The sequence below is a fragment of the Nerophis ophidion genome, linkage group LG05 (assembly GCF_033978795.1).
Source record: "Nerophis ophidion isolate RoL-2023_Sa linkage group LG05, RoL_Noph_v1.0, whole genome shotgun sequence".
Taxonomy (NCBI): Eukaryota; Metazoa; Chordata; class Actinopteri; order Syngnathiformes; family Syngnathidae; genus Nerophis; species Nerophis ophidion.
This window is the reverse complement of record NC_084615.1, coordinates 80303334-80325058: the sequence shown is the minus strand read 5'-3', so window position 1 is coordinate 80325058 and position 21725 is coordinate 80303334. Positions and strand designations below refer to the sequence as shown.

The window sequence follows — 21725 nt, the reverse complement described above, 5'->3', positions numbered from 1 at the left end:
CACTAATACACCCCCATACCATCACACATGTGTAAGTTACCCATGTCTTGTTCACTAATACAGCCCCATACCATCACACATGTGTAAGTTACCCATGTCTTGTTCACTAATACACCCCCATACCATCACACATGTGTAAGTTACCCATGCCTTGGGCACTAATACACCCCCATACCATCACACATGTGTAAGTTACCCATGTCTTGTTCACTAATACACCCCCATACCATCACACATGTGTAAGTTACCCATGCCTTGTTCACTAATACACCCCCATACCATCACACATGTGTAAGTTACCCATGTCTTGGGCACTAATACACCCCCATACCATCACACATGTGTAAGTTACCCATGTCTTGTTCACTAATACACCCCCATACCATCACACATGTGTAAGTTACCCATGCCTTGGGCACTAATACACCCCCATACCATCACACATGTGTAAGTTACCCATGTCTTGTTCACTAATACACCCCCATACCATCACACATGTGTAAGTTACCCATGCCTTGGGCACTAATACACCCCCATACCATCACACATGTGTAAGTTACCCATGTCTTGTTCACTAATACACCCCCATACCATCACACATGTGTAAGTTACCCATGTCTTGTTCACTAATACACCCCCATACCATCACACATGTGTAAGTTAGTCATGCCTTGTTCACTAATACACCCCCATACCATCACACATGTGTAAGTTAGTCATGTCTTGGGCACTAATACACCCCCATACCATCACACATGTGTAAGTTACCCATGTCTTGTTCACTAATACACCCCCATACCATCACACATGTGTAAGTTACCCATGTCTTGTTCACTAATACACCCCCATACCATCACACATGTGTAAGTTACCCATGCCTTGGGCACTAATACACCCCCATACCATCACACATGTGTAAGTTACCCATGTCTTGTTCACTAATACACCCCCATACCATCACACATGTGTAAGTTACCCATGCCTTGTTCACTAATACACCCCCATACCATCACACATGTGTAAGTTACCCATGTCTTGGGCACTAATACACCCCCATACCATCACACATGTGTAAGTTACCCATGTCTTGTTCACTAATACACCCCCATACCATCACACATGTGTAAGTTACCCATGCCTTGTTCACTAATACACCCCCATACCATCACACATGTGTAAGTTACCCATGTCTTGGGCACTAATACACCCCCATACCATCACACATGTGTAAGTTACCCATGTCTTGTTCACTAATACACCCCCATACCATCACACATGTGTAAGTTACCCATGCCTTGGGCACTAATACACCCCCATACCATCACACATGTGTAAGTTACCCATGTCTTGTTCACTAATACACCCCCATACCATCACACATGTGTAAGTTACCCATGCCTTGGGCACTAATACACCCCCATACCATCACACATGTGTAAGTTACCCATGTCTTGTTCACTAATACACCCCCATACCATCACACATGTGTAAGTTACCCATGTCTTGTTCACTAATACACCCCCATACCATCACACATGTGTAAGTTACCCATGTCTTGGGCACTAATACACCCCCATACCATCACAGATGTGTAAGTTACCCATGTCTTGTTCACTAATACACCCCCATACCATCACACATGTGTAAGTTACCCATGCCTTGGGCACTAATACACCCCCATACCATCACACATGTGTAAGTTACCCATGCCTTGGGCACTAATACACCCCCATACCATCACACATGTGTAAGTTACCCATGTCTTGTTCACTAATACACCCCCATACCATCACACATGTGTAAGTTACCCATGCCTTGGGCACTAATACACCCCCATACCATCACACATGTGTAAGTTACCCATGTCTTGTTCACTAATACATCCCCATACCATCACACATGTGTAAGTTACCCATGTCTTGTTCACTAATACACCCCCATACCATCACACATGTGTAAGTTACCCATGTCTTGGGCACTAATACACCCCCATACCATCACACATGTGTAAGTTACCCATGTCTTGTTCACTAATACACCCCCATACCATCACACATGTGTAAGTTACCCATGCCTTGGGCACTAATACACCCCCATACCATCACACATGTGTAAGTTACCCATGCCTTGGGCACTAATACACCCCCATACCATCACAGATGTGTAAGTTACCCATGTCTTGTTCACTAATACACCCCCATACCATCACACATGTGTAAGTTACCCATGCCTTGGGCACTAATACACCCCCATACCATCACACATGTGTAAGTTACCCATGTCTTGGGCACTAATACACCCCCATACCATCACACATGTGTAAGTTACCCATGTCTTGTTCACTAATACACCCCCATACCATCACACATGTGTAAGTTACCCATGCCTTGGGCACTAATACACCCCCATACCATCACACATGTGTAAGTTACCCATGCCTTGGGCACTAATACACCCCCATACCATCACACATGTGTAAGTTACCCATGCCTTGGGCACTAATACACCCCCATACCATCACACATGTGTAAGTTACCCATGCCTTGGGCACTAATACACCCCCATACCATCACACATGTGTAAGTTACCCATGTCTTGGGCACTAATACACCCCCATACCATCACAGATGTGTAAGTTACCCATGTCTTGGGCACTAATACACCCCCATACCATCACACATGTGTAAGTTACCCATGCCTTGGGCACTAATACACCCCCATACCATCACACATGTGTAAGTTACCCATGTCTTGGGCACTAATACACCCTCATACCATCACACATGTGTAAGTTACCCATGCCTTGGGCACTAATACACCCCCATACCATCACACATGTGTAAGTTACCCATGCCTTGGGCACTAATACACACCCACACCATCACAGATGTGTAAGTTACCCATGCCTTGGGCACTAATACACCCCCATACCATCACAGATGTGTAAGTTACCCATGCCTTGGGCACTAATACACCCCCATACCATCACACATGTGTAAGTTACCCATGCCTTGGGCACTAATACACCCCCATACCATAACACATGTGTAAGTTACCCATGCCTTGGGCACTAATACACCCCCATACCATCACACATGTGTAAGTTACCCATGCTTTGGGCACTAATACACCCCCATACCATCACAGATGAGTAAGTTACCCATGTCTTGGGCACTAATACACCCCCATACCATCACAGATGTGTAAGTCACCCATGTCTTGGGCACTAATACACCCCCATACCGTCACAGATGAGTAAGTTACCCATGCCTTGGGCACTAATACACCCCCATACCATCACACATGTGTAAGTTACCCATGCCTTGGGCACTAATACACCCCCATACCATCACACATGTGTAAGTTACCCATGCCTTGGGCACTAATAAACCCCCATACCATCACACATGTGTAAGTTACCCATGCCTTGGGCACTAATACACCCCCATACCATCACACATGTGTAAGTTACCCATGTCTTGGGCACTAATACACCCCCATACCATCACAGATGTGTAAGTTACCCATGCCTTGGGCACTAATACACCCCCATACCATCACACATGTGTAAGTTACCCATGCCTTGGGCACTAATGCACCCCCATACCATCACACATGTGTAAGTTACCCATGCCTTGGGCACTAATACACCCCCATACCATCACACATGTGTAAGTTACCCATGTCTTGGGCACTAATACACCCCCATACCATCACACATGTGTAAGTTACCCATGTCTTGGGCACTAATACACCCCCATACCATCACAGATGTGTAAGTTACCCATGTCTTGGGCACTAATACACCCCCATACCATCACACATGTGTAAGTTACCCATGCCTTGGGCACTAATACACCCCCATACCATCACACATGTGTAAGTTACCCATGTCTTGGGCACTAATACACCCTCATACCATCACACATGTGTAAGTTACCCATGCCTTGGGCACTAATACACCCCCATACCATCACACATGTGTAAGTTACCCATGTCTTGGGCACTAATACACTCCCATACCATCACAGATGTGTAAGTTACCCATGCCTTGGGCACTAATACACCCCCATACCATCACACATGTGTAAGTTACCCATGCCTTGGGCACTAATACACCCCCATACCATAACACATGTGTAAGTTACCCATGCCTTGGGCACTAATACACCCCCATACCATCACACATGTGTAAGTTACCCATGCTTTGGGCACTAATACACCCCCATACCATCACAGATGTGTGAGTTACCCATGCCTTGGGCACTAATACACCCCCATACCATCACAGATGTGTAAGTTACCCATGTCTTGTTCACTAATACACCCCCATACCATCACGCATGTGTAAGTTACCCAGGCCTTGGGCACTAATACACCCCCATACCATCACACATGTGTAAGTTACCCATGCCTTGGGCACTAATACACCCCCATACCATCACACATGTGTAAGTTACCCATGTCTTGGGCACTAATACACCCTCATACCATCACACATGTGTAAGTTACCCATGCCTTGGGCACTAATACACCCCCATACCATCACACATGTGTAAGTTACCCATGTCTTGGGCACTAATACACTCCCATACCATCACAGATGTGTAAGTTACCCATGCCTTGGGCACTAATACACCCCCATACCATCACACATGTGTAAGTTACCCATGCCTTGGGCACTAATACACCCCCATACCATAACACATGTGTAAGTTACCCATGCCTTGGGCACTAATACACCCCCATACCATCACACATGTGTAAGTTACCCATGCTTTGGGCACTAATACACCCCCATACCATCACAGATGTGTGAGTTACCCATGCCTTGGGCACTAATACACCCCCATACCATCACAGATGTGTAAGTTACCCATGTCTTGTTCACTAATACACCCCCATACCATCACGCATGTGTAAGTTACCCAGGCCTTGGGCACTAATACACCCCCATACCATCACACATGTGTAAGTTACCCATGCCTTGGGCACTAATACACCCCCATACCATCACACATGTGTAAGTTACCCATGCCTTGGGCACTAATACACCCCCATACCATCACACATGTGTAAGTTACCCATGCCTTGGGCACTAATACACCCCCATACCATCACAGATGTGTAAGTTACCCATGCCTTGGGCACTAATACACCCCCATACCATCACAGATGCCAGCTTTTCAACTTTGCGCCTATAACAGTCCGGATGATTATTTTCCACGTCCACAGTTTCCAAAAACCACTGAACACTTTTTCACTTTGCATCAGTCCATCCTCGATGAGCTCTGGCCCAGCGAAGACTGCGGCATTTCTGGGTGTTGTTGATAAATGGCTTTTGCCTTGCAAAATAGAGTTTTAATTTGGACTTACAAATGTAGTGACCAACTCTAGTTACAGACTTAGGTTTTCTGAAGGGTTCTTGACCTCATTTGGTGATATCCTTTACACACTGATATCTTTTTTTTGATGCAGTACTGCCTGAGGGATCAAAGGACACGGGTATTCAATGTTACATGCAGTGATTTCTCCAGATTCTCTGAACCTTTTGATGATATTATGGACCGCAGATGGTGAAATCCCTAAATACCTTGCAATAACTCGTTGAGAAATATTGTTCTTAAACTGTTCGACAATTTGCACACACATTTTTTTTTACAATGTAACGACCCTCGCCCTGTCCTAGTTTGTGAATGATTGAGCATTTTATTGAGCTATTTTTACACTATTATGGCACCCACCTGTTCTCAATTAGCGTAAAAATAACAAAGTTTCTCAGTTTGAAAATTAAGTATCTTGTCTTTGCAGTCTATTCAATGGAATATAAGTTGAAAAGGATTCATTGTATTCTGTGTTTATTTACCATTTACACAACCTGCCAACTTCCCCGGTTTTGGGTTTTGTAATAAAGCTGGTTGTGTTTAATACGGACGTTAGGTGTCTGACTTTCAAATTAGTCACCATGTTATTCCTCTTTCTATTTTCCTCACCAGATACCACGCCACGCTGCAGCTGAAGAGGATGAACTCTCAGGAGCAAGGCCAGTACACCTTCTATGCCAGAAGCAACCTGACCAACGCCTCCGTCACCTTCCAAGTCCAGATGTATCGTAAGTATCCTCACCTCTTTCTGGTCGCAGTACGGAATTGACGAGGATTTTTTTTTCACGGTTATCTTATCCCCGCTCTGCCAGAGAGACCCGTTGCCATGGTGAGGTGGGAAAACGTGACCACTCTGACTTGCACATCCTTCGGCTATCCTGCCCCGAGAATCATCTGGTACCAGTGCTTTGGAATACGACCCACGTGAGTCTCTGCCATGTGAAAGAATGTTGTCTTCTCATCAGAGTTGAGGGGAGACTTGTCACAACATGTCAGTGTTGAACCTCAATCCCTCAAAACCTCAAGAGCAGTGCTGGCTATCGCGTTGGTACGGGGGTCACCAACCTTTTTGAAAGCAGGAGCTACTTCTTGGGTACTGCAAAGGGCTACCAGTTTGATACATACTTAAATACATTTCCAGAAATAGCCAATTTGCTCAATTTACCTTTAACTCTATGTTGTAATTAATAATTAATTATATTTATCTTTGTGGAAACACTGATCATCTTAATTATTTCTCACAATAAATATATATAGAAACCGATAAATATCAATATGCATCACTTCATTTTTATATTTTCTCTAAGTCATAGGTGTCAAACTCTGGCCCGCTGTCTAATTTCATTTGGCCCTTGAGGCAATATAAAATTAACATTAGAGCTGGCCTGCCGGTGTTAAACAGCGGTGCTGCTGTAACACCGCATTCACCGATTTCCCAGGAGACTCTCGAATTTTAGTGCCCCTCCCGAAAATCTCCCGGTGCAACCATTCTCCCGAATTCCACCCGGACAACAATATTGGGGATGTAAGGCACTGCCTTTAGCGTCCCCTACAACCTGTCATCAAGTCTGTTTTCCCTCCTCACAAACAGCGTGCCGGCCCAGTCACGTAATATATGTGGCTTCTACACAAATGTAAGTAAATGCAAGGCATACTTGGTCAACAGCATACAGGTCACACTGAGGGTGGCCGTATAAACAACTTTAACACTGTTACAAATATGCGCCACACTGTGAACCCACACCAAACAAGAATGACCAACACATTTTGGGAGAACATCTGCACCGTAACACAACATAAACACAACAGAACAAATACCCAGAACCCCTTTCAGCACTAACTCTTCTGGACTGCTACAATATACACCCCTTCCCCGCTACCAACAAACCCCGCCCCCCTAACCCCACCAACCTGAGCCCTGACATTAAGTGAGCAGTAAAAAAGCCCTGAATGGTTGATGTATTCATTATTTTATTTTCAAATGTATTAGCCTCTGGAAAAAGTTAATGTTAATATTTACCTCAGAAGGCTGCAAATACAAAAGAGGCATTCAATTTTTATTTAAATTTGATTTCATATGCTATTGATATTTTTTATGTATTATTATTATTATTTTAAACTCAATTTTGCATATCACTATAAAGTTATATAAGCCTTGCTTGTTCAATATTCAATGCACAACTTGTTTGGGTCCCTATTAAATGGTTCATTTGTTCAACCTCGGCCCTCGGCTTTGTTCACTTTTAAATTTTGGCCCACTCTGTATTTAAGTTTGACACCCCTGCTCTAAGTGCACATTTTTCAAATTGAACATTTTCAAATGATCACTTCTAAGTCAGTCTTGTGAAATCACAATATTCCATTTTAACTAGCTAGCCACTAACATTTCTTAAAGGGGAACATTATCAGCAGACCTATGTAAGCGTCAATATATACCTTGATGGTGCAGAAAAAAGAACATATGTTTTTTCAACCGATTTCTGAACTCTAAAAGGGTGGATTTGGCGATGTAAACGCCTTTCAATTGATGGCCTGTTGGACCCGTGACGTCACAACATGAAGCAATCCGCCATTTTCTCAATCTCATTACACACACCAAGTCAAATCAGCTCTGTTTTACGTTTTTTTGACTGTTTTCCCGTACCTTGGAGACATTATGCCTGGTGGGTGTGTTGTCGGAGGGTGTAACAACACCAACAGGGAGGGATTCAAGTTGCAACAGTGGCCAAAAGATGCGAAAGTCCCTCGTTTGTTCCGCACACTTTACCGACGACAGCTATGCTACGACAGAGATGGCAAGAATACTACGCACACACAGAAGAAAAAGTAAAACACACACAAACTGTCAGGGGCAAGCCTGACAATAATAACAAATAGATTCTTTTTGGTGTCGAATAATGTAGCGTGGATGCCTTGCAGTGTAGGTCAACAGGGCACATACAGTTGATAGACAGGTGTGGGGGCCAAACAGTGTCCTGATCCGTGGTCCAGATCATGTTTTGTTAAGTTATGTTCTGTTAGTTTTGTACTCCCTTAGTTCCTCTTTTGTGCACTTTGGGTGTTTGTTTTGGTTAGCATGGGTACTAAGTAGTTTCACCTGCCTCTGATTAGTCGGCACATTCACCTGCTGTTGAGCACTAATCAGAGAGCTATTTATTCACGTTGCTCACCTCAGTCGGTGTGGCTTCATTGTTTGCGGTATGCAACTCTTACGTTGGTGTTTTCCTGTTCTAGATTCCTGTGCTAAGTTTTTGCCTTGGCTTCCCGTGCGATCGGCACACTTTTCTTTGTTTGTATCCGTCTTTTTGGAACAAGCTATGGTTTATGATTATTAAATCATCTCCTACCTTCACGTTTTCGTCCGGAGAGTCGTCCGTTCTGCATTCCGGGAGAACAAACCTCGCAGCAAGCTGCACCGCCGATCGGGACAAACACATCACGAGTTGTTGACAGTAGGCCTCCTTAATTTGCCACATGCTGAAGCGGTGAAAGTGACATCAACACCTCCTCTGATTGGATACTCACTTGTGACTCACTGGAGAAACCTGAAAGCAGAAAGTGCTTTGCAAATCAACTGAACTGCACCGGAGTCATTTGAGAGCAAAAAGTGGATTAGGTTGCGGATAAATACAAACCCTGTTTCCATATGAGTTGGGAAATGGTGTTAGATGTAAATATAAACAGAATACAATGATTTGCAAATCCTTTTCAAGCCATATTCAGTTGAATATGCTACAAAGACAACATATTTCATGTTCAAACTCATAAACTTTTTTTTTGTGCAAATAATCATTAACTTTAGAATTTGATGCCAGCAACATGTGACAAAGAAGTTGGGAAAGGTGGCAATAAATACTGATAAAGTTGAGTAATGCTCATCAAACACTTATTTGGAACATCCCACAGGTGTGCAGGCTAATTGGGAACAGGTGGGTGCCATGATTGGCTATAAAAGCAGCTTCCATGAAATGCTAAGTAATTCACAAACAAGGATGGGGTGAGGGTCACCACTTTGTAAGCAAATTGTCAAACAGTTTTAGAACAACATTTCTCAACGAGCTATTGCAAGGAATTTAGGGATTTTACCATCTACGGTCCGTAAAATCTACGCCCCCTTAATATCCTCAAACAGTTCAGAGAATCTGGAGAAATCACTGCACGTAAGCCATGATATTACAGACCTTTGACCCCTCAGGCGGTACTGCATCAAAAACCAACATATGTGTGTAAAGGATATCACCACATGGGCTCAGGAACACTTCATAAAACCACTGTCAGTAACTACAGTTGGCTGCAACATTTGTAAGTGCAAGTTAAAACTCTACTATGCAAAGCGAAAGTCATTTATCAACAACATCGAAGACACCGCCGGCTTCGCTGGGCCCGAGCTCATCTAAGATGGACTGATGCAAAGTGGAAAAGTGTTCTGTGGTCTGACGAGTCCACATTTCAAATTATATTTGGAAACTGTGGACGTGGTGTCCTCCGGAACAAAGAGGAAAATAACCATCCAGATTGTTATAGGCGCAAAGTGTAAAAGCCAGCATGTGTGATGGTATGGGGGTGTATTAGTACCCAAGGCATGGGTAACTTACACATCTGTGAAAGCACCATTAATGCTCAAAAGTACATACAGGTTTTGGAACAACATATGTTGTCATCCAAGCAACGTTATCATAGACGCCCCTGCTTATTTCAGCAAAACAATGCCAAGCCATGTGTTACAACGCGTGGCTCTGTAGTAAAAGAGTGCGGGTACTTTCCTGGCCCGCCTGCAGTCCAGACCTGTCTCCCATGGAAAATGTGTGGTGCATTATGAAGCGTAAAATACGACAGCGGAGACCCCAGACTGTTGAAGGACTGAAGCTCTACATAAAACAAGAATGGGAAAGAATTCCACTTTCAAAGCTTCAACAATTAGTTTCCTCAGTTCCCAAACGTTTATGGAGTGTTGTTAAAAGAAAAGGTGATGTAACACAGTGGTGAACATGCCCTTTCCCAACTACTTTGGCACGTGTTGCAGCCATGAAATTCCAAGTTAATTATTATTTGCAAAAAAATTAAGTTTATGAGTTTGAACATGAAATATGTTGTCTTTGTAGCATATTCAACTGAATATGGCTTGAAAAGGATTTGCAAATCATTGTATTCTGTTTATATTTACATCTAACACAATTTCCCAACTCATATGGAAACGGGGTTTGCACTTGCCAGGCCATTTTTAAGAAGGTAATTTCTAGAGAAGCTAGATCTGGTGAGACAAGGTTGGTCGACAACCAGAGTGAGCTAACATTTCCTAGTCAGTGAAATGGTTTGTCTCCTACTTTCAATCTAATCAACCAACTACGAGCTGACAGCTTCCAATGGGTGCTGCTAGTAGTGAGTTTAGATATTTTATTTCACGTTGAATATGTTTTTACAATTATTTTAATTTTGACAGACTCACCTAGAGATATTTTTAAATTGCTGATGCGGGTTTACTGGTTTGTAAAAGTGCGTCCAAATAGCCCGTGTCCAGCCCTTACCTCTGGGCTGATACTGTGTTGACCAGTTTGACGCGTGTAAATGACAGAATGTCCAGTACTGTAGTTTTGTGGTTGGATATGACAATCCGTTTATTTTCAAGCTATTAAATTAAATCAAATGTATGCTATATCACAAAAGGTATGCTGACCTTGAATGGCAGGTTATTACTGTGTCGTCACAACAACTCACGACACGACATGGTCCAAAACTGTTTGTCTTCCAATCGCCCTGCCCGTGCTTACACCTGACCCAATTTAAAGAGGCTACCATGGCAACCGACCCGTATCAACAGTCCCTTCCCTGTCAACACTTCCTGATACTTAACAGGAAGTGGGCGTAGCAATCCACCAAAAAAGGAAATTCCCTCTGGGCTGAAAATATTGTCTGATTACAAGAACATTTGATAAGTATACTTTTAAAAGCCTCTTTTTCTGAGCTGTCCTCTGAAATCTGAGAACCTGCTCTCTTGGTTGCTTTGTTGGGTCTGCTCCTGTCTCTGGCCATGCTCCCTTCACCCCAGCAGACGATGGCGTGGAACACCGCAGAGGCCACCACAGTGTATATGTTACTTTTATTCATACTGTAGCTGTATGTCGACGTCCCACTGGGTTGTGAGATTTTCCTTGCCCATTTGTGGGCGCTGAACGGCGGATGTCATTGTGGCTTGTGCAGCCCTTTGAGACACTAGTGATTCAGGGCTATACAAATAAACATTGATTGATTGATTGATTGATGTAGAAGTGGCTGAATGCATCAGCTCTGCTCTTTTAATGTCTTTAATGTTCTTATGTGTTCTTTGATGTGTGTGCTGTGTGCTATGGCTATGAGTTGTTTTTCCCTTGGTCTCAGTCTGGACCCCCTCTCCCAGGCTTAGACTGATTTCTCCCCCCACATTGTTTACCTGTATCTCACAATTTTTTAAGTTGGCAGACTGCTGGCCGTCTCCCTGTAATGTTTGTCTGATCTTGAATGGGATTGTGCTGAAATTATTAATTTCCCAACGTGATTCTGATTGAACTGATAAGCTGGACTTTCAACTCAAACTTCTTGAAGGTTAAAAGAAGTTCAGGGAAGCATGGCTGCCCTGATGCAACGATGGCTGCGGGGTAGGTGAGAGACTCGTGGAAGAGATTCAGAATCATTTGCCTACCAGTGCTTTCCGTCAAGAACGTGGAAGACATCTCTCTATTTGGAACTGTGATCGCAGGGCACCTGCTGATTGAGTTCAATCAATCAATCAATCAATGTTTATTTATATAGCCCCAAATCACAAATGTCTCAAAGGACTGCACAAATCATTACGACTACAACATCCTCGGAAGAACCCACAAAAGGGCAAGGAAAACTCACACCCAGTGGGCAGGGAGAATTCACATCCAGTGGGACGCCAGTGACAATGCTGACTATGAGAAACCTTGGAGAGGACCTCAGATGTGGGCAACCCCCCCCTCTAGGGGACCGAAAGCAATGGATGTCGAGCGGGTCTAACATGATACTGTGAAAGTTCAATCCATAGTGGCTCCAAGACAGCAGCGAGAGTCCCGTCCACAGGAAACCATCTCAAGCGGATCAGCAGCGTAGAGATGTCCCCAACCGATACAGGCGAGCGGTCCATCCTGGGTCCCGACGAGCGGTCCATCCTGGGTCTCGACTCTGGACAGCCAGTACTTCATCCATGGTCATCGGACCGGACCCCCTCCACAAGGGAGGGGGGGACATAGGAGAAAGAAAAGAAGCGGCAGATCAACTGGTCTAAAAAGGAGGTCTATTCAAAGGCTAGAGTATACAGATGAGTTTTAAGGTGAGACTTAAATGCTTCTACTGAGGTAGCATCTCAAACTGTTACCGGGAGGGCATTCCAGAGTACTGGAGCCCGAACGGAAAACGCTCTATAGCCCGCAGACTTTTTTGGGGCTCTAGGAATCACTAATAAGCCGGAGTCTTTTGAACGCAGATTTCTTGCCGGGACATATGGTACAATACAATCGGCAAGATAGGCTGGAGCTAGACCGTGTAGTATTTTATACGTAAGTAGTAAAACCTTAAAGTCACATCTTAAGTGCACAGGAAGCCAGTGCAGGTGAGCCAGTATAGGCGTAATATGAGTTGGGCATTGCTTTGGTGTATCGTCAAATTCGGAAGACTATGGCAGCCGTTTTGGAAGCCCAAAGGCTGCCCGCCGCACTGGAAGGCACAGGTCGGGCTGTGGGAACACAGACTGTGGTGATTTCTAACCAGAATCATAATTTGGACAAAATCACTGAAAGGCTTGTCGAAATGTATCAAATTGAGAGCCACTGTGGACGATTGGATCTGACAAGCCATTGAAATATCTGCTCGGTTGGAAAACAAAAATCCTTGTCTCAAATTTGACTCCCTCAAATGGTCTTGGCACCGCTCTAAACAGACGAAGGATGTTCTGAAAACATCCCCTCAAGGACATCAGAGTGATAGCCGTTCTGACATCCCTACTTTGCTAGTACCGCCTGCAGAGAGACCCCAGGCCTACAGACACAACAACACTATATCCTGAACAATGTGCAGATGCACACACACATCCCACAACACCCATCGCACGTATTTGCCTCACAACATATGGTATGTTGGAACTTGAAGCAGGGAGCCAAATCTGAAATCGACTTTTTATTTTTACTACATCTACCTTTCCCCCCACATTCTAAGGGACGCCGTGAGTGACGAACCATCAGCATTCCTGTTTTGTAACCCTGTGCATTGCTGTATGGATTTGTGATGAAAACTAACTTTCGTTGTACTTGTGCAATGACAATAAAAAACATTCCATTATGAGAGGTATTTATTAAAGTCGGACTAAACAGGACATCACTGAAGGCCTAGGTGTGTAATGCACGGTCCGCCACTGTTCCTAACAAATATCCCTTATGATTAAACATTTCTTGAAGTATGCATTTCTTGCATCTTGACCATGTAGTGCAGCCTCCTTCCTATGCACTTTCAGCGGTAAAAGAGGAAAAAAGTGGTGTCAATGTAGATCATACTTGCCAACCTTGAGACTTCCGAATTCGGGAGATGGGAGGTGGCGGGTGGGGTTGAGGGGGGCGGGGTTTGGTGGTAGCAGGGATGTATATTTTAGCGTCCCGGAAGAGTTAGTGTTGCAAGGGTTTCTGGGTGTTTGTTCTATTTTGTATATACAGTATACTCTTGGCAGGGTCCTTGAGGGTGCATGGGAGTTTGCCCAACCAGTCTTCATGTGCTTTGTGATCTTGAAGGCATTCGACCGTATCCCTTGGGAAGTCGTGTGGTAGAGATGCGCAGTTTGCACTCTCATCCGCGGAGTCCACGGATAAACCGCGGGTCGGGAGGTTGACATGACGAAAAAATCAGGGGTGGGCAAATTAATGCGTTAATTATGAGTTAACTCATCAATCTATTAATGCCGACAATTATTTTATCGCACATTTGCGTATGTTGTTTACATGCTTTTATTTTGTTAACGCCTTTTCTTAAAAAGATGGCGTCGCCCGGCGTGGAGGGGCTCTTGGTAAAGATGGAACATTTGGCAAAAATACCAGACAATTCTGCAAATGTCATGGCTGGCTTACAGCGTGGTCACTCCGGGATCACTTACGACCGCCAGACAATTCTGGATGTGGATAGATCGGGCCGTTTTGGACTGAATGAGGCGTGCTTGCTAGACCAGCTAGCTAGCATGGGAATACTTTGCCGGCTACATCCAGCGGCCTGTGAAGCAGCGGAGTATATGTGTTGTCTGTCTATTTATGAATAATGCAGACCAGGAGTGTTGGCTGACTTCTTAACGTTTGCTTTCAGAGCGTGCATATCACAACATACAAGATGTCGTCATGGCGACACAACCTATACATGCTCCTCACTCCTGTTGCATGCTGGGTAGGGTAGTTCTTTTTTTCCCTGGCTCATAACATCACAATATAGTACCATGTATATGAAGCCTTCAGTTTATCAAAGCACCAAGCAAACAATCGGAAAATTCCCATCATATCAATTCCTAGATATGGTCATAATTATTTTAAGTGCACTACGCAGAATAAACACAACATTATTAATATTGCTACTACGGATAATTTGATCAAAAATTCCCTAAAACAGTCCACTACCTATAATATAGGTTTTTTAAACATAAGATCCCTGATAAAAAAAAATGTTTCTGCTGTTACCTCAGAAATTGCCTGTTCAGATGTTATGATTGTGGCTCAGAGATTTGTATGTAGATTATATTTATTTTCCATAACAAACAGGATAACTTAAATACCTTGGCAGTGGCAATAAGCTTAAATGTTTGTATTTACATTTTTTGAGTTGATTTTCATCAAATATGCTATTTAACTGCTACTGTTTAACAATGACTGATTTAAAATGTGTTTGCACAATAAATGTTTTGGCGCTTTTGTTCATGTGGGAGAATATTCCAATAAAGGTGCACTGCACACTACTTTTGAATTCATTATTGGGCATTGCGTATACAATGCAGTTAATCACGATTAATCGGAGAAATAGTGCGATTAACTTCGATTAAAATTTTTAATCGTTGCCCAGCCCTAGAAAAAATTGATTTTAATTAGATTCGGGCGGGTGGCAGTTGAATCATCTGGAAATATTGATATACATGGTTCTAGGGTCGGTATCCTTTGCCATTCAAAGAGCCATTTATGACCTGTGTCATAAAGCGAAGAAGACAATAGGAGACGCTATTATTCTCTTGAATGACTGCCGGCAGGCACCCAGATAATAAGTATTAGGGCGTGCTATGAAACCATTGGCTATGTCGCCTTCTACAACATGTACGATCTGCTTGTCAGTCCAGCAACATGTTGTGTGTGGCTTCTGCGGCAACACGCACACGACTGCAAGGCATACTGGGTGACACAGAGTACACTAATGGTTGTGATAGAAACAATTTTAACACTCTTAGTAATATGCGCCACGCTGTGAAGCCACACCAATTAAGAACGACAAACACATTTCGGGAGAACATCCTCACAGTAACACAACATAAACTCAACACAACAAATACCCAGAATCCTTTGTATTCATGACTATTTTATACACCCTGCTACAAGCAATGGATGGATGGGTGTTTGTTGTGTTATGGTGCGGATGTTCTCCCGAAATGTGTTTGTCATTCTTGTTTGGAATGGGTTCATAATGTAGCGCATATTTGTAACAGTGTTAAAGTTATTTATACGGCCACTCTCAGGGTGACCTGTATGGCTGTTGATCAAGTATGCCTTGCATTCACGTATGTGTACATGTAAGCCCCATTTACTATGTGATTGGGCCGGCACGCTGTTGGAATGGAGGAAAAGCGGACGTCACGACAGGTTGTAGAGGAAGCTATATGCAGGGCATTTAAGGCACGTCCCGGATATTGTTGTCCGAGTGAAAATTGGGAGAAATTTGGGAGAATGATTGCCCCGGGAGATTTTCTGGAGGAGTACTGAAATTTGGGAGTGTGGGCAAGTATTATGTAGATGCAATGCACGACTGCTTCTAAAATACCCATAAAAAGTGGTACATGTCTCCTGCATGTTTGAAAACTTAAATAAGTAACAGTAAACAAGAATGTTTCTGTGATACCCGTATGGTACACACAAAAACCTCGTTTAAAAAAGGCGGTCTGCACCATTTTTTAATTGTAATTCGTCCACTAATTGTACGCGCTGTTTTATAGATTGCACACACTGTTTAGAGCTTAGTAAACCAGCCCTTTAATGCCATGCACAGAAGTCAGTCATATAGACTTTGAGGACAATTACTCTACCAAAACCTGACATCATACTTGCCAACCCTGTGCCTCTCCCGAAAATCTCCCTGGACAATTTCTCCCGATTTCCAGCCGTACTTAAGTCAGTGAGGACAGCCTGTCGTCGCGTTCCCTTTTCCGCCATATAATCAGGGCCCAGTCGGCTTTTGGAGAGTGCACTACTGCGCACACAACAAGAAGGAGACGGAGCAGAAGAACGAGGAAGAGACAGTCATGGCGACGACAAGTGACAGAGAATAGAACGAGGATGGACAATTCAACCCTAAAATCACTCCTTTCCTGCAAATGAAATGTCACAGATGCTGCCCATACCTATGCTCCTTCAAAGGCTTTGCTACTGGCTGCTAAGCATTGCACTTTCAAATACAACAAGAGTAGAGGAGTGTATGTGTGTGTATATGTGGAAATAAATGAACACTGAAATTCAAGTATTTCTTTTATTTATATAATAAAATAAAAATATATATACTGTATATGTAGCTAAAATTCACTGAAAGTCAATTATTTATTTTATTTATATTTATGAATATATATATATAAGAAATACTTGGATTTCAGTGAATTCTAGCAATAAATATACTCCTCCCCCCTTAACCCCACCATCCCCGGCCCCGCCCACCAAATCTCCCGAATTCGGAGGTCTCAAGGTTGGCAAGTATGCCTGACATCATCCCCAAAAATGTTGCTGCCCTTTTCAGACTTTCCTACTAAATTCTCATGAGAAGAAATCAAACAGGCGTGTGAACTTATATCTAACCGTATACATATTTCCTTGAGGCAGGTGCAACGAAAGCAACACAGGAATGCAGATGGCCATCCCACTGCAGGCTCAGACAGTGGAGGTCCAGAGGGAGGAGTACGGGGCTGTGGAGGTGGAGAGCGTCCTGACCGTAGGACCGTCCAGTCGGAGGATGACAGTCGAGTGTGTGGCCTTTAACCTCGTCGGAGTCGACAGCGACACGTTCGCCATGGAAGTTTCTGGTTTGTTTGGTTTTTTTGAATATATTTTTCTCAAGTCACTTAAAGGCCTACTGAAAGCCACTACTAGCCACCACGCAGTCTGATAGTTTATATATCAATGATGAAATATTAACATTGCAACACATGACAATACGCCCGCTTTACTTTACTAAATTGCATTTTTTAATTTCACGCGAAGTATCCTGCTGAAAACGATGAGGTATGATGACGCGTGCGTTTGACGTCACCGGTTGTATCGGACATTTTGATCCAGCACAGATCCCAGCTACAAGTCGTGTGCTTTAATCGCATAATTCCACAGTATTCTGGACATCTGTGTTGCTGAATCCTTTGCAATTTGTTCAATGAATAATGGAGACGTCAAAGAAGAAAGATGTAGGTGGGAAGCGGTGTATTGCGGCCGCCTTTAGCAACACAAACACAGCCGGTGTTTCCTTGTTTACATTCCCGAAAGATTACGTGAAGCTTCACTATGGAACAGAGCGGTCCAGCAAACATGGTTCCCTACCACATGTCAACCGGCAGGTTTCGGTGATAAAATGGTGGTATTAAGTCGGCTCTTTCCGTAGACATGAGCGGATGTCGTCGTTCCTCCTGCAGCTGCGACTCTCTTGCCTCCTCCCACCAGCCGCCCCCGACCGTCGGATGCTTACACCGTGGAGGAGGGAAAAAAAAAAAAAAATCTCAGCCCGGTCCCAACGGCTGCCTTCGCCTAGTCGAGAAACGTGGCTTCCCTCGGAGACACTGGCGGTCACCACACCCGTGGCCACACCCCTCCGTCTTTCAGGCTGTACAGGTAGGACCATATAATCTCACTAAAAAGCTCGTAACATAATAAGCAGATATGGGATTTTCTAGAATTGTCCTAGTAAATGTGTCTAATAACATCTGAATCGCTCACGCTGCCCTCGTCTTTTTTTTTTGTAGTCCTTTACTCTCACTTTCCTCATTCACAAATCATTCATCCTCGCTCAAATTAATGGGGAAATCGTGGCTTTCTCGGTCCGAATCGCTCTCGCTGCTGGTGGCCATGATTGTAATCAATGTGAGGATGTGAGGAGCTCCACAACCCGTGACGTCACGCGCACATCGTCTGCTACTTCCGGTACAGGCAAGGCTTTTTTATTAGCGACCAAAAGTTGCCAACTTTATCGTGGATGTTCTCTACTAAATCCTTTCAGCAAAAATATGGCAATATGTTGAAATGATGAAGTATGACACATAGAATGGAGCTGCTATCCCCGTTTAAATAAGAACATCTCATTTCAGTAGGCCTTTAATTTGACCTGAATCCCATTTAACATTCTGCATGAAAAATGGTCCTGGTCAGCTGCTGGCCTTTCTCCCTTATCTGTTAGTGATGTCGACATGAATTACTTCCATAAAAGTGGGTCACTTAAATCTGATCTTTCTGTGGTTTTGCAGATAAACTTTTCACTTCCACCTTGACTGGATCAGCAGGCATTCTATCCATCCTCCTCGTGCTGCTGGTGTTTCTTCTCTACAAATATAAGCAGGTAGAGAATGGTAGGATCCTAACACAGAATTGAATGACATCTGCTGCCTCCCTTGACCAGAAGCCCAGGTATGAGATCCGATGGAAGATCATTGAGGCGAGGGATGGCAATAATTATACCTTCATCGACCCCACGCAGCTGCCCTACAACGATAAATGGGAGTTCCCAAGAGACAAGCTCAAGCTGGGTTTGTAGCATTTTTTTTATGAAATAATACAATAAAAACCCTGTCAGGAATCTAATAGTCAAACCTAAATATTAGTTAGCACCAGAGATGTCCGACAATATCGAACTGCCGATATTATCGGTCGATAAATGCTTTAAAATGTAATTTCGGAAATTATCGGTATTGGTTTTGAAAAGTGACATTTTTGACTTTTTAAAACGCCGCTGTAAGCAGTGGTACACGGACGTAGGGAGAAGTACAGAGCGCCAAAAAACCTTAACGCCATTGCCTTTGAGTGCCGGCCCAATCGCTTTATATCTACGGCTTTTCCCTACACACACAAGTGAATGCAAGCATACTTGGTCAACAGCCATACAGGTCACACTGAGGGTGGCCGTATAAACAATTTTAACGCTGTTACAAATATGCGCCACACTGGGAACCCACACCAAACAAGAATGACAAACACATTTTGGGAGAACCTCCGCACCGTAACACAACATAAACACAACAGATCAAATACCCAGTATCCCTTGCAGCACTAACTCTTTCAGGACGCTACAATATACATCCACTGCTACTCCCTACCCCTCAAACCCCCCTCAACCTCCTCATGCTCTCTCAGAGAGAGCATGCCCCAAATTCCAGGCTCCTGTTTTGAGGAATGTTAAATAAAAATAATGCACTGTGTGACTTCAATAATAATTATGGCAGTTCCACGTTGGCATTTTTTTCCATAACGTGAGTTGATTTCGGGAGATCATCCGCACCGTAACACAACATAAACACAACAGAACAAATTCCCAGAAACCCTTGCAGCACTAACTCTTTTGGGATGCAAAAATATACACATTTTTATATTTTTTAAAAGCCTTTTTGTAGATATGCATGCTGGTTCTAGCTATTGGGCTGTTTTTAGTTTTATAATTTGTTTATTATCTTTTTATTATTATTATTATTACAATTTTTTTTACACTGGCACTTTGAAGTTGTTTGCTCAACGTAAAATGCTTTTTTACTAATACAATTTATTATTATTATTATTATTATTATTATTTATTTTGAAAAACCTTATTACATTGTTTAAATCAAGGGTTGCCAAACTTTTTCCACTGAGGGCCGCACACTGAAAAATCAAAGCAAAAGGGGGCCATTATCTTATTTTTATTTTTTTAAACCAATGCAATATACACATAAAAAAAATGTACATTTAGGCCTCCACTTGGATCCTGGGGACCCCAAAGGATTTGGGTCAAAAAGAATATTAAAAATGTGTCATTATTCTGTATTATTATTTTCATTATTATTCAAGTTTTAAATCTCTTGATCAACATTAGGGGAAAAAAATGGAAAAAACACAAAATATGCAATATTTTCACCCAATAACTTTTTTAGGTGGAATATTTGAGATTATATAATTGGAGCCTTAATTTTGGATTTTGATTCATTATTATTTTTTGAGCAATGACACTAAAAAACAAATCACACTAAAATAATTGGGGATCCAAAAGTGTCCCACTCATTAAAGTGTTAAAAAATAAATAATGCAATGTTTTACTATTTACTTTTAGCACAATAATCTCAAGATCAACTGCAGATGTATCCGTCAATTTTAAGTTTTATTGTTGTTTGTTTTTTGTTTGCTTGTTTTAGGCCCTTCTTTAAAAAAAACAACTCAGTTCTTTTATATGGCAAAACACAAAATATGCAAAATTTTCCCCAAAAAACAACTCAAAGTGGAATATTTAATGTGACGTAATTGAAGCCTTGAATAGATCAATAATTCAAAATGACATTGATTTTGATTCATTATTATTTGTTAAAGAAAGAAACATCCTGCATGGCAGCTTTGTGTTATTAAAACATTGCAACACTTTCTTGTTACATTTCACCTGTTTGCTCTTTTATATCACTTTTTATGTTTTGAATTTTTTTCAATTGTATTTTTAAAATGCACCGTGGGGCCGTTAAAAATGACCTGCGGGCCGCAAATGGCCCCCAGGGCTCACTTTGGACACCCCTGGTTTAATGCATCCAGCGGGGCATCACAACATAATTAAGCATAACAATGTGTCAATTCCAAAACTCTATATATTGCCATCGGTTGATATCAGATTCGGTAACTAAGAGTTGGACGATATCGGATATCAGCCAAAAAATCATTACCGAACATCTCTAGTTACCACTGCGCTAAATAAATCTAAAAGTTTGCCTTACAAAAGAATGTTCCAAATGTGTACGTTTTTGTCCAACCAGGCAAGATCTTGGGTGCCGGAGCTTTTGGAAAAGTGGTGGTGGCCACAGCCTACGGTCTGGGAGAGGAAGACAACGTGTTGCGTGTGGCTGTCAAAATGTTAAAAGGTTTGATT

At 42.8% G+C, this 21725-nt stretch overlaps 1 protein-coding gene across 1 annotated transcript in view; it reads left to right on the top strand.

Annotated features, from left to right (window-relative positions):
• Positions 1-21725, top strand: part of csf1ra (colony stimulating factor 1 receptor, a) — a 71117-nt gene that overhangs the window by 20785 nt on the left and 28607 nt on the right. Inside the window, exons 8-13 of the mRNA XM_061902134.1 lie at positions 5997-6112; positions 6197-6308; positions 17474-17673; positions 19099-19190; positions 19251-19377; positions 21613-21717. Of these exons, the coding sequence (XP_061758118.1) occupies positions 5997-6112; positions 6197-6308; positions 17474-17673; positions 19099-19190; positions 19251-19377; positions 21613-21717 (752 nt within the window). The remainder of the gene's footprint in view (positions 1-5996; positions 6113-6196; positions 6309-17473; positions 17674-19098; positions 19191-19250; positions 19378-21612; positions 21718-21725) is intronic.